Source organism: Harpia harpyja, chromosome 1 (assembly GCF_026419915.1).
Source record: "Harpia harpyja isolate bHarHar1 chromosome 1, bHarHar1 primary haplotype, whole genome shotgun sequence".
NCBI classification, from domain to species: domain Eukaryota; kingdom Metazoa; phylum Chordata; class Aves; order Accipitriformes; family Accipitridae; genus Harpia; species Harpia harpyja.
Genome location: NC_068940.1, coordinates 86,057,946 through 86,070,972, shown reverse-complemented (window position 1 = coordinate 86,070,972; position 13,027 = coordinate 86,057,946). Strand labels below are relative to the sequence as shown.

The window sequence follows — 13,027 nt, the reverse complement described above, 5'->3', positions numbered from 1 at the left end:
TCCAGTTAACTGCCAAGTATGATATCAGCATGCCTATGAATATTTAAAACGAAAACTGTTGTGTTCTCCCTCTGCTAATTCCTCTTTCATTTTGGTGAAGCTGATTGCTTCTCTCAGTATAACAGAACCCTTGTCAAATTAATCTAAACATGACTCCAGCTCTACGAGTACAGTTATATTGGATGCACAGAATGCATTATATATTTAGTATTCTAAATTCTTCCTCCCCCATGAAATGTGAGTAACATTTCATGTCTTTATGACCTTTACTCTAAGGGATCCTTACTCATTAAAAGTTCCTGTTGACTCTAACTGGATTAGCAGCAGTCTGCAGAACTGGGTTTATTACATTGTAGCCCACAGATTTTACTGTAGGCTTTAGTAGTTTCTTGCTCTTTGCAAGAAAACCTTACCTGGGATCTACAATGGACTGATAGCACTCTGAAAGGTCTGTATTGAGTTCTTCTTACTGTGTACATATGACTCTTGACCAGCTTTTAAATGGAAGAGTTTAATGAGAAACTGGCATAGTCTTATAAATCTCTTCTCTGACAAGTAGTGCTATTTTAATAGCTCTTCTGGATAAATATTCCCTTAGAACCTGTAAAGGTTTGGAGTACTACTGAACGTCATGTTCTTAGGTACTGTGAAATTACTTCATTAGCTAAAGAAACATTCTGAAAAAACAGGGATTCTGCAGCTTAAAGTTTCTAAAGATGTGAATGCCAAAGAAACTAATTATATTTTAAATAATTAAAATTCTTATTTCACTTGATGTCTGATTCAAAACCTATTGAATTCAATGGGAGGTTTTCTGTAGCCTTTGAATCATATTTATTGAGGAGATCATAAGCTTGCTTGTGCACAGTTTTATGAATAGGTAGGTATTACAGATATGATTTTCCAAGCAGCAGTGGGACAATGTTTATTTTGAACATTCAGCGTTAAGATATAAATGAACTGAAATGTTTAATTCAGTTTACATACCATGTGTTCCTCTCATGGAGACTTACATTTTTACTAAAATCATTTCACTTGTCCAGTTGGGTAGTTTACTGACTCTTGTCACGTTTTTCATCTGAGCTTCCTTGTCTAAAATGTTTTATATTTTAGTTTTGAATTGTAAAGGAAATTTTGATATGGGTCTCTCTTATTAAGAGTGTCTTCAGAAATGTTTGATTTAATGTTGGTCCGTACTAAATAAAAAAAAAAAAACCAACCTAGATTTCATCTTTTAGATGAAAAGCAAATGGAGACTTAGTCTTGCAAACATCTGAGTTTGTTTACTTTTGAAGTTGTGAGGATTCCTGTTGTTTTCCAGTGCTTCACAGAAGCTTTTAAGAGAAATAGTCCTGGAGATCATTTGCTGAAATGGAGACTTTTTGAAGCCTGTGCATTTTCAGCTGTATGAAGGGCCCTGCCACTACAGGAGGAATTGTATTGAAACCTAGATGAATGACTAAAGAGTGGCAGAGTGGAACTGGAGGGAAAAAAATACACCTCCTTTCCTCCTCTTCCATTTTCTATGTTCTTCCTCCTTTGTCAGAGGTTGGGTATACGAAAGGAGCTGGATCTAGAAGTCAATTCTAGGTGGTGGTATGAGAACCGCTTGACTTCCTGCTTTATGAGAGAGGGTTACATCTGAGACAACTCCAAGCTGTTTTAACTGACTTAAATGTTCTTAGCATGTTGCTCTGCATGATAGCTGCCTTGGATAAAAGGCCCATCTAACCCAGTATCTGTTCTCCAACAGAGGGCAACACCAGACCTGTAGTAAAGATAGATGTCTGTTGTTGGCTTCTGGTTCTTGATGTGGAGAGAGAACGAAGGTCCAGATCCAGGACACTTAGGTGTGGGGTTACATAGGCATTGAATAGTAGCATTTAATCCTTCTTATGTATGTTTTGGAAATCTTATCAGAACTTTTAAACAGCTCCTGCTTATGTAGGAATAAAATGTAATAACTTGCCTTGAGTGAAAGGCTGCTCTGCTGAGAATATATTTTAGTGCCTAAAGAATTGCCACTAACTTCAGGGCAAAAAAGAGCATTTTTTTTTTTTAAAATGTTCTGAAGCATAACAAGTTGCCAATCCTTATTTCCAGGAGCGCGAACAAAGTCCTCTTATTCCTTGGTGTGGAGCCTGTAGACCCTCTCTTTCACTCAGCCAAGCTCTTGAAATCAAGGTGAAGTCTATAGCTGTCGTAGTGAATCACTGTATGCAATTTCCAGTATTGAACAAGGCGGGGAAGGAAGCCATTCCTGGTGTTGTGAAGTGAGACAATATGAATGGGGTTTCATGATGTGACTGAAGCTTCACAGGAGAATGCAAAGGCATTGGGCTGCCAAATTTTACTAGCATTTGCTGAGGGGGAGTTTAGTTGTTAATGACACTGGGCAGCAGATGGTCTTAGAAGAGTTGTTAAGACACTGTGGATTGTACTGTAAATATGTGGGTGAATGGAACCAGGATGCTGACAGTTCACTCTCACAGCTCATCATGAGAAGGTGACTCGAGTGGAATTCAGTATTGCCAGAACATGAATTTCTTGGTATTTGGCAGTCTGCTATATATCTGGGAAGAATTTTGCAACATAACAGTGGGATGGTAGTCAGGATGCGCTTAGTTGTGTAAAGTTCAGAACAGAGAACATTATATGCCTAGTCAGCCTTGCTTGACCACTGCTCATCTTTAGACCTGAAGGTACTGAACGTGTGCAGTTTAGCTGCAAGACCAGTACAGGAGTTAATTTCAGTCTTCTGTTTTTCTTTGAATCCAAGAGAGCATTCATTCATACTACAAATTAATCTGAATTGTTGGACCAGAAGATAAGCTGTTACAGGAAAAAGTCCTCTCTCTCCTACCACAAGCCTGGTCTTGACCTACTCTTCTGTTTTTTCTTCTCATGGAACACCTCCAGCCCCTCCATCCAAACCAAAAAATACAATTGTGGATTAGGGCTTTTTATTTTGATTTAACAGGGTGAGACACAAAGTATTTCATACAAATCCTTTGCTAAATTTTTAGCATTTTTCTCATCTCAGCCTGCTTGCCCATGCAGCTATTAGTATGGCTTGAAGAAAATAATGATATAAAGTATCCTAAGTGTGATTCACAACAGGGAATACAGTATGTGGGAATTATACAGATATCAGAAACTTAGCAGACAGTGTGCAAGGACACAGCTCCTATTGTTCACTAGGGACACTTACTCACACCTGTGCCCTGACAAAAGAAAATCAAATTAAAAACCTCTGATAAACTAGTCAATGGAAGTTGAGTTTTTGCCCCGTGTTTGCAAGTGGGATGAGTAGGTAGAATCTGAGACTCTTAACTGTGTAGTAACCCATTGAAACTAGGGTTCTCTTTGATGCTGTGATCTTCAGTGCAAGTGTAATCTTCATGAACAAATCTCTGGAAGGCGTTTTCTTCCTGTCTTGGTGTCTAGGTGTCATCTTTTTCTGGGTGGTTTCATGGTTTTTTTTGGATTTTGTGGTTGGGGGGGGGGTTGTGTGTGGTGGTTTTTTGTTTTGGTTTGGTTTTTTTAAATTAACTGTTTACCTTCTTTCTTGAAATGATTCTTCCTCTCCCCACAGTCTCCTAGCTTAAGTCAGAAGTGAGATACAAGCTTAAGAATCCGTTTATTCTTAAGGGGGGGAAAATAAGCTGGTTTGGACAGGTATTTGACTATATCGGTGTTGCCAGTTCAAGGTAGCTCAGTAACTGGGTCCAGCTTTTTGCTTTGATGTCACTTATTGTTTGGACTCTGTCAGGCTGCTTGGAGGGTGCTTGTCCCCATCTTGTGGTCTGTTCACCGGTGCAGAACAGCTTTGCTGCTACTCCATGATGCAAGTGGTCATTAGATAACTAAATCCACTGTGAATAGGACTGACTGAATATAAGGTGCCCATTAACCAACACTGATTCAACTGAAATGCACATCAGGTGTTGCTGGCTTTCCTTGCATGAGGGTAGCACTAACAAATCGTCTCTGTAGTCTGACAGTTTCTGTAGTTCAGCTTCACAGAAAGATCAAAAAAGTTCTGAGGGCTTCCTGTGTTTGTAGTGATAGTATTGTCCTTGGTGTAAGATGTACTTTTTTTAGTTGGCTTTGAGAACTTTCAGTGTCTTGGGTAATAGCTTCTTAATTTCTTGATCATCTTGTGATGGTTTTCAGCTTGAATAATCGAAATACAGAATTGACACGTAGGCAGCCAAGCTGACTATAGGTTTGGTAAGTTTGACCTCGTGAATGTCATGCTGTTGTTTTAATGTTCCCCCAACAGAGCTCTGCATTACATTTAGCATAACTTGTAATGTTAAGTTGCACTGTTTTTTCTAGGAGAGCGTAATCTCTTAGACTGTCCAAAAGGCCAAAACCTTCAGACTGCGTTTTTACTAATTGCATCAATAGTATAACTTCAGGAGAATTGCATTTGGTCTCAGCATTGTTTAGTAGGCTTTGACTAAACTAAAACCTGTATTTGCTAATACTTCTGATTCCTATTCTTGCATAAACATAGTACCTATTTGAGAAGAGCAGAAACATTGTTTGCCAGTCCAGTGCATCTCATCAAAGTCAATTATAAAGTCTAATTTCTGAAAGGAAAACATTTTAATACTGGTAATTACTGTTCTGGTGAAATATTGAGGCTGGAAACAGCTGAATTATGTCAATTAAAATCCTCAGTCAACTTCTGTTTGGGAATAATTTCAAACAACAGTAGTAGTACACTACTCCACTTTCTGAAGGCACATAATTCTTGCCATCATTCAGTGACAGATACGCATGGACCAGTTGGAAAATACCACAAAGGGAGGGCTATTAAATGTTCAGATTTGCCTTAGTGACTTTATAAAAAGTCTGCTAAAAATCTCCTGCAATGAATATGACCCTCAACAGTAATATTTATGTAGTGTAATTAGAGTGTTTGTTAGGGATCCTGTTATTGTTCACAATGTAATTAAGATTGTAATCCAGTAAATGTGACATACTATAATGTTCTGCTTTGTAAACATTATTGACTCCATTTTAAGACTGAGATTACCTCATGCCAACAAATAAAAGAAAATCATGGCCTCATAAAAACTTCTAATTAGTTAGATGTGCACTCTATGGGTTCCTGATGCAGTCAAAGTTGAGACTGAACCAAGGTGAATATTGAACACAGGTGCAAGCTTCAGTGCAGGTGGTTTGCCAACCTTCTTTTTTGTTAACCTCATCTGTCTGCTTAAATCTCACTAGGTTTAAGGAGGAAAAGATGCAAATCTGAATAGCTTTTTAACCTCATCTGCATGGGCATATTCACATTTTGTTTCTGCCTTATTTTTCATGTTTCTAGATAATAACCAGATATTGATTTGTTGGTAAGCCAATGTAGCCATGTATGTGTATTGATGAGTTAGTTATTCACTCATGGGAGGGCTTGGCTGAACAGTTCATCTTTTAGGGCTGAACTTTTGTAAATTTTGCTGTATCTTAAATGGACAAGAACTTGGATGCTAGCTTATTTAAGCAGTAAGCAGAATGGGCCATCGCTAAAAATGGATTTTTATTTCATGTTTGCTGTTAAAGACCCTTAATAAAACTGTTGTCTTGGTGTAACTACTTGTATTTTTTCAACTCAAATAATGAAATGATCCAAGTCTCTTAGGCTCTGCTTTTTTGAGACCTGTGTGTGCTACATGAACTCAGATGATGGCCTGCTTATCTTTGTTAGTGTCCTGGTTTCAGCTGGGATAGAGTTAATTGTCTTCCTAGTAGCTGGTACAGTGCTATGTTTTGAGTTCAGTATGAGAAGAATGTTGATAACACAGTTGTTGCTAAGTAGTGTTTAGTCTAAATTCAAGGATTTTTCAGCTTCTCATGCCCAGCCAGCGAGAAAGCTGGAGGGGCACAAGAAGTTGGCACAGGACACAGCCAGGGCAGCTGACCCAAACTGGCCAACGGGGTATTCCATACCATGTGACATCACATCTATTATAGGAACTGGGGGGAGTGGGGGCGGGGGGATTGCCGCTCTGGGACTAGCTGGGTGTCGATCAGCAAGTGGTGAGCAATTGCACTGCGCATCATTTGTACATTCCAGTCCTTTTATTATTACTGTTGTCATTTTATTAGTGTTACCATTATCATTATTAGTTTCTTCTGTTCTATTAAACTGTTCTTATCTCAACCCATGAGTTTTACTTCTTTTCCTGATTTTCTCCCCCATCCCACTGGGTGGGGGGAAGTAAGTGAGCGGCTGCGTGGTGCTTAGTTGCTGGCTGGGATTAAACCACGACAGTTAGTCCATGAGAGCATTTGTTGTCCTTGTCTCTCTATGCAATGGTCTTTGTTAGTCAAAATATCTTACAGTACTGGTAGTAATTTTCTGAAGAGTACAAAGTGACTGCTCTCAGCAATAGGAACAGATTCCAGATAGAGGAGGGGTTTTGATGTGAACTTTGCTTTTATTGCAATAGCTATTAGATGCTGTTTCTACCATCAGCCACTGTACAAACAGAGCAAAAGACAGGTGCTAGTAGAGCATCTATAGTCTAGGTAGCTTGCTCGAATTGCAGTCTCTCACTGTGAAAACTATCCCACAGCTGTGCCAGCAAACATCGCAGACCTGAGAAACATAGAAGTGCTCAACTTTTTCAACAACCAGATTGAGGAGCTGCCTACACAGATCAGCAGCCTTCAGAAGCTCAAACACCTGAATCTTGGGTGCGTATCTTAATGCAAAAATTTGCTGTAAAAGAGGTACTGTCAGATGTTGTCACAACTGAACCTGAAACTTCTAATTTTTGCTACTAAGTTTCTTTTTGAAAGTGTTTGTGAGGATAACTTCGCAATTAGGGCTTCAAAGTGTTTAGCTAGTGTCCTGGATAATCGGATACTTAAAAGTGATCAAGCGCTTACTCTGGTATACTGATAACCATTAAAGGGCAACAGCTACTCACATTCATCTAATACTGAAGTCACACTTAACAATTATTGAATTTTACTTGCCGAGCAACTGTCTTAATTCTGTGGTTGCTGCGTAAGAGCCAGGCTCTATTTTGTGTTCTGCTTTGTAAAACAAACAAACAAAAAACCTAACCAACCAAACAAAAAACCCCCAAATGCTAATTTTTCCATGTTAATTTAGGACTTCAATTCCAAAGTCCTAAATTTGGGATTAAAGAAATTTTCTATTTCTATTAAACCTGTAAAAGAAGCAGCAGATCTTTAAATGTGGTGTGCATTTAATTTGAAGAGCTAGTATTGACTGAATTTGAGCCAGAGGCATTCATGTTGAGTGTTCAGATATTATATCCCAGTAAAGTTGTTGATACTTTATAATAGCTACAGTTGCCGAAGGCTTTCTTGAATTAAGAAAATAAATGTGAAGCACAGAACCTTCTTAAAACTAACTGGGCATATTAAGCTACTTAGTAAAGCACTGGTGGGGGTAAGCCTTAGCTTTATAGGCTTCTCATAGAAAGAATGTATTTTATAAATTCAAACTTCTGAACACCTTAAACTGAGGTTTTTTTACTATTTTCAATACCAAATGGTTTTGGCTAGGCTCTGTATATCCTGTTTTAGATACCTTTGTAAAGTTCTGATAATTGAATTGCATCTTGAACCATTGGAATGCCAATAAATGTCTTGATGATGATCTGTCTTCTGTGGTCTTTATTTGGTCACTTTAGATCTCTAGCATGCCTTAATATCTGTTTGAACCTGGAATTGCTTTTCAGAGCAAATATTAATTCATTATCAGGTTTCTATATATCTTCAGGGTTAAATCCGTATTTTTTGAATGGCATATAGAAGTGTATGGAAGGAGGAAGAAGTTGGGCTCTTTCCATGGATTAAAGCGGTGACAAGTGTTAGTGTAGTTCAAATACTGGTCTTCATTAATGGAAAAAATGTAGTGCAAAAGTCCACTTGGGGTTAAGACCAGCAGACATTTAGGTCTGGAACCACAGTTGCCACCTTCATTGCCATGTGGCCCAAGATCTTGTAGATTAAATGCTCTTCCTTCTTAATCCTCCTTCCTTTTTAACCATAATCTTCCAGGCACAGGATTTACAGGCCAGCCTTAGCTCTGCAAAATGGGTTCTGCTTCAGAGGTCCTTGGAGTCAGTGAAAAGGAAACTGTTCTGCCCTAGTAGTTTGCTTGGGGGCAGCCCAGAAACCCTCTTGTCATCTGTAGTGCATATGTACACACGGGGCATCAGAACAGCCCTCTGTGGGGGGAGGGGAAGCTTGAATAAAAGCGTAGATTATTTTTGGGAGGATTTTGGTGCAGAAGGGTCAAGCGGTGGGGTGGAAAGAGGGAACGTGTACTGCTACACTGAAAGCTTAAAAAAAAATAAAAATTGGAAGGCAGGTGTGGCACAGTTTCTGTGGCACAAGCTCAATGTTTGAACTTCTACAGGGCTGAATAGTGCTGGGCAGGGACTTTCAGCTGATTCTTTTTCCATGCCAAAGAATACATACCATTCTGCCTGTTGTCAATAGGGAGAACACTCTTTCTCTCCCTGTTCCTTGCTTACAAAAGGGAAAGGCAGTCACGGCCAGTTATTCTTTTTACTAGTGAAAAAGGAGCTGCTTTATTTAGTCCTATTTGATATACAGAACAGTTTTAAAAACAGTGGCAAGTCTGCAGTAGCAAGAGTGGAGAATGCCCTTCTGTATTTTAATAGCTACTACTACAACAGAAATACTAGGTGCATGTCCCTGGTCGGGCCCTTATTGGGGATGTGGAGGAAGAGGATTTCGTCTAGGGTTTACGTACAGAGAGCTGATCTCTACATGTTGTTCTTCTGGTGGGGCTGGCTTATGCAAAAGTGGGAGAGGAAAGGTGGGGTTAGTATCTGAGCGTCTGTAAAAGAAATGTTGTATGTGCTTCTCCTGCCTTTGCTCACGTGGAAGTGTCGTCATCATGCTTAGTCTGGAGGTGCAGCTGCTTTTGTGTTCTAAGTGTCCAAAGAACTTTTAGAAGATGGGCTTAACTGTCCTACAGATGTATTTCATAGTACTTGTCACATAGCGTAGCACAGTGTTTGACAAACACTGCATTTGGGAGGGAAGGCCCAGAGATTAGAGCCAGAAGTCTTTATTATTTTGGGGTACCCAACTTTGTCAATACTTCTACTTGAATTTTCATAGTTTTTAGTGTTACATCATGCTTCATACATTACATCTCCTCTTGACTTCATTTTTGGCTATTACTATTTATCATTATTGCATCAGAAGGAGGGTCAAATTCAGAATATATTTAGAGATAACATGTGAAAAGTCATGATTGTTTCCAGTTGTCACAGAAGAATAAAATCCAGTTCTTCAAAATAGCTACCTCTACATGCTCCTCCTAAAGATGCCTATCTTCTCTGTTCCACTTTCAAACCCAGGTGACAACTGAAGCAAGATCCATACATGCAAGGTGTATGTTTGGTGTACATGCAGTAGAGACCATATGAATAATGAGCTCGTCGTTCTTTTCTGTTCATATGATAACCAGCCAGAGCTCTAGCTCAAACACAAACAGTAAGGTTCTATTAATATAGTCTCCAGCTCCTTGCCTGCCTTTGTCATTGCAGCAGCTCTAGTGATTATCTGGATCACCTTGTTCAAGCCCTTTGAGGTCAGAGAAAAGTTACTGTTTTCTGTAGCTTGTCTGCTCCAGGTTATCAGAGAAATCTTTTCCTTCTGTTAGATTTCCCCCATGTTCTTCTGGCTGTTGCCAGTGGGAACTGCTATCCTAAACCCTCTAAGACTGGCTGAACAAGCTATATTTAGGCTAAGCCTCATCAATCAGAGGACTGACATTTACTTCATGCTCCATGTGCATCAATAGTTATCTAGTGACAAAAATTTGCTGTTCTTAAGAAGGGGTTTGAGCAGCAGTTATCAAGGAACATAAATACCATGCAGTTGAGGTATTCCTCTTTGTATTTGGTACCATGGTGAAGAACTATGTGGTATGGCGGAATGGCAGATGGTCAAGATGATGTGCAAAAGGGTAATCTGTAGTTTAGCTAGAAGACAAGTAATCTACCAAGGACCAGCTTTCTCTGTGGCACACTGTTTAAGCTGAGCATAGCACTGTGGCACCTCTCTCCTTTGTGCTTCCCGTTTCAGGTGTGGCTGTTGATTGACATAACAGACGGGATCCCTTGCGAGTGCATGAGTTTTAGGCATATTTATGGGAGTGAGAGATAAAAAAAGGTCTCCATCACAAAAGGCTTGCTCAATATCTTGTAGCATCAACCCCTCTTCAAAACAAAAGGGAAGCTTGGTGTAGATTACATTTTTTAGAAATTAAACTCTTGTTGCCTGTATTACTCCCACTAGATGAAGTAAATACTGATGTCATGTTCTGTTTTTTCCTCTTTACCTACAGCATGAACAGGTTAAACACCTTGCCAAGGGGATTTGGCTCTTTACCAGCTCTAGAGGTTCTTGACTTGACTTACAACAACTTAAATGAAAATTCTCTACCAGGAAACTTCTTCTATCTGAGTAAGAAACTTTTCTAAAAACTCTACAAATCTTCATGATATGGTGCTTTGCTTTCTGCAGTTGAAATTTATTTGATGGAGTCCAAACTCCAACAGAATTTTCTGATATTTATGTTTTTCTTCGAATGTCTCTTGAATATTTCTACATAGCTCAGCAATATTTATCACTGATATACAGTCACCTGACACCATTGGACATGAGAAGACTTGGTTAGTAATGGTATATTAGTTTTCTTCTGAGTAATATTTCCTTGGGTCCCATACTCAGTGGAAACTTAAAACTTCATGGAAGCATGCAAGCCTCAGGGGAAAGTAAACTGTTTTGCAAGGCAACTGTTGTGTGTTGTCTCTGGAAACAATTGTGTTCCTAATGGTTCATTACTGAAATAGTTTTAACAGCATGTGGATGTTGAAGTGTCCAGTATGTTAAAAATTATGCTAAGGTTACAAAGCTTGGAACAGGAATGGCAGAGCTAAGCTGACCTTTGCACATGTTAAAAATACACAGAGTTAAAATAAAGGTATTGTAATGCATATGTGCAAAAGGGCTGCATTATGGTTGCCTAAGCAACTTAGAATTCTGGCACTTTCTGGATTTCAGTGATTCTGCTACCTTACTGGTCTTTTCAGTGTACTATCCTGAAGTGGCTTCAGGATCAGTGCATTTAGCAGCAAAAGTGATGGGCGAGGGGAGAGGAAGCAGTGCCGCTGAGAGATCTCGTGATTGTAACAGGGCAGAGGGAAATTTTTAAGTCAGCATTATTAAAAATGGTCACATTTAATGAAATGAAAAGAGGAGGAGGAGGAGTAAACCACGTAAGACAAATGGGATCTCCTCTCTGGCGGGGAGGAGAGGTTTTGCTGACTTGACCACCTTCCTTCCCGCTACACCCAACAGTTCTTTTTGAGTCTCCATTTTAATTTTTTTTTTCAAACTGTCATGTCTGCTCATTCAGTAATAGCAAGCTACATGGTTGTGCTGGGTCATCTCTTTTTCTGTGGATTTTTGTAGAGACTAAGCATGGAAATTACAAATTATACAATTTGAGTCTTCTGTGTTGCTCTCTTTTAAGGTCTCTTTCCTAGTGTTAGGCTGTGCTTTCTATAGAGCTTAACATAGATGTGTATCTGTCCAAAAAACTCAGATGATTTTTTAAATGTTTGTTTAGAATGCAAATTGATGTAATAAATAAGAATCGGGGGTAATAAAGAGTAATGACTGTATTCTGACAGCTGAGCATTGAGACTATATGCCAGAACCTGCCAGAGTCTGCTATTGTAGAAATTGTTAATTGTGCCAGTCCTTGCCAGAGTCTACTATTGTAGAAATTGTTAATTGTGCCAGTCCTTTTGAATATAGATGTTTTCCTGAACTCACCAACAATACAATAAGCCAGTAAATCTAAGTTTGACCTGCTTGTTATTATTGTGAGCCCTGGGTATGTCAAAGGCTTTTCACCAAGTCAGGATTATTAATCAAACCTGACTCCCTTTTATTGATTAGACCTCAAATGGTTGGGTTATATGCCACCCTGTTTATATATTGCTATTTAATTTGCAGCCACCCTGCGTGCACTCTATCTAAGTGACAACGATTTTGAAATCCTGCCGCCAGATATTGGGAAGCTCACAAAGTTGCAGATAGTAAGTAATTTATCTAAATTCTTGGAAAATCAATTCACTTTTGCAATGCTTGTAGGAATAGAAACTAGTCAATTTGAGGAGTAGTAGGGTATGTTTGCAGGAATAGACCACTACACCTGGAACTGTTTCTTGTTTACCAGCAGACACTTGTAAATAAATTGGAAGAATTGAGTGTGGGGACAGAGGGAGTAGAGTTCTTTTTAGGCTGCTTTATGGTAACCGAAAATTGTTCTGACTACTTTATATTCACTCTCAGCTGAGTCTTAGAGACAATGACCTGGTATCACTGCCTAAAGAAATTGGTGAGCTCACTCAGCTTAAGGAACTTCATATCCAGGGAAATCGTCTTACTGTGCTGCCCCCAGAACTAGGTAAGATTATGGATGATCATTTATTTATTTGAATAATAGCAATAATGGTGTACTCTGTTTCCTCTGAAACAAAACTAGGAAATGATTGTGCTTAAGTTGTCATTGCTGCTAATATTTACTTCCCTCTGAGAAACACTCACTTTTTCACTCCTACTGGATATGCAGGAGGGGCCAGAAGACGATGTGTGTTTGTTCTTATTAGTTTTTTACATGTTATGTTTTCCTTGTGTATTAGTACACCTGATGGCCAATTTGTATATAGCATCTTGCTTTGTATAACATATTGTAAATACCGGGTCTGCAAAGCTATTGTTTTCTCTGGCTGGGTTTTGAGAATACTATTTGGATCAGCCAAAATTGTATTAAGCAAAAAAGACAGCAGCATTAGTGGCTTTTTTGTGACTGTGCCCATAAAAATGGAAGTTTGATCAACTAGCGTAAAATATAGCTAAATTAGAGGAATTTTTCATTTTTCTGTTTCAGTAGCCTACCTTTCTTGGTGAGTTGACAGCT

General features: G+C 38.9%; 1 protein-coding gene across 1 annotated transcript in view; it reads left to right on the top strand.

The window, feature by feature from the left end:
• Window positions 1-13,027, top strand: part of RSU1 (Ras suppressor protein 1) — a 111,620-nt gene that overhangs the window by 19,965 nt on the left and 78,628 nt on the right. Inside the window, exons 4-7 of the mRNA XM_052803332.1 lie at window positions 6,591-6,711; window positions 10,382-10,500; window positions 12,061-12,143; window positions 12,400-12,514. Of these exons, the coding sequence (XP_052659292.1) occupies window positions 6,591-6,711; window positions 10,382-10,500; window positions 12,061-12,143; window positions 12,400-12,514 (438 nt within the window). The remainder of the gene's footprint in view (window positions 1-6,590; window positions 6,712-10,381; window positions 10,501-12,060; window positions 12,144-12,399; window positions 12,515-13,027) is intronic.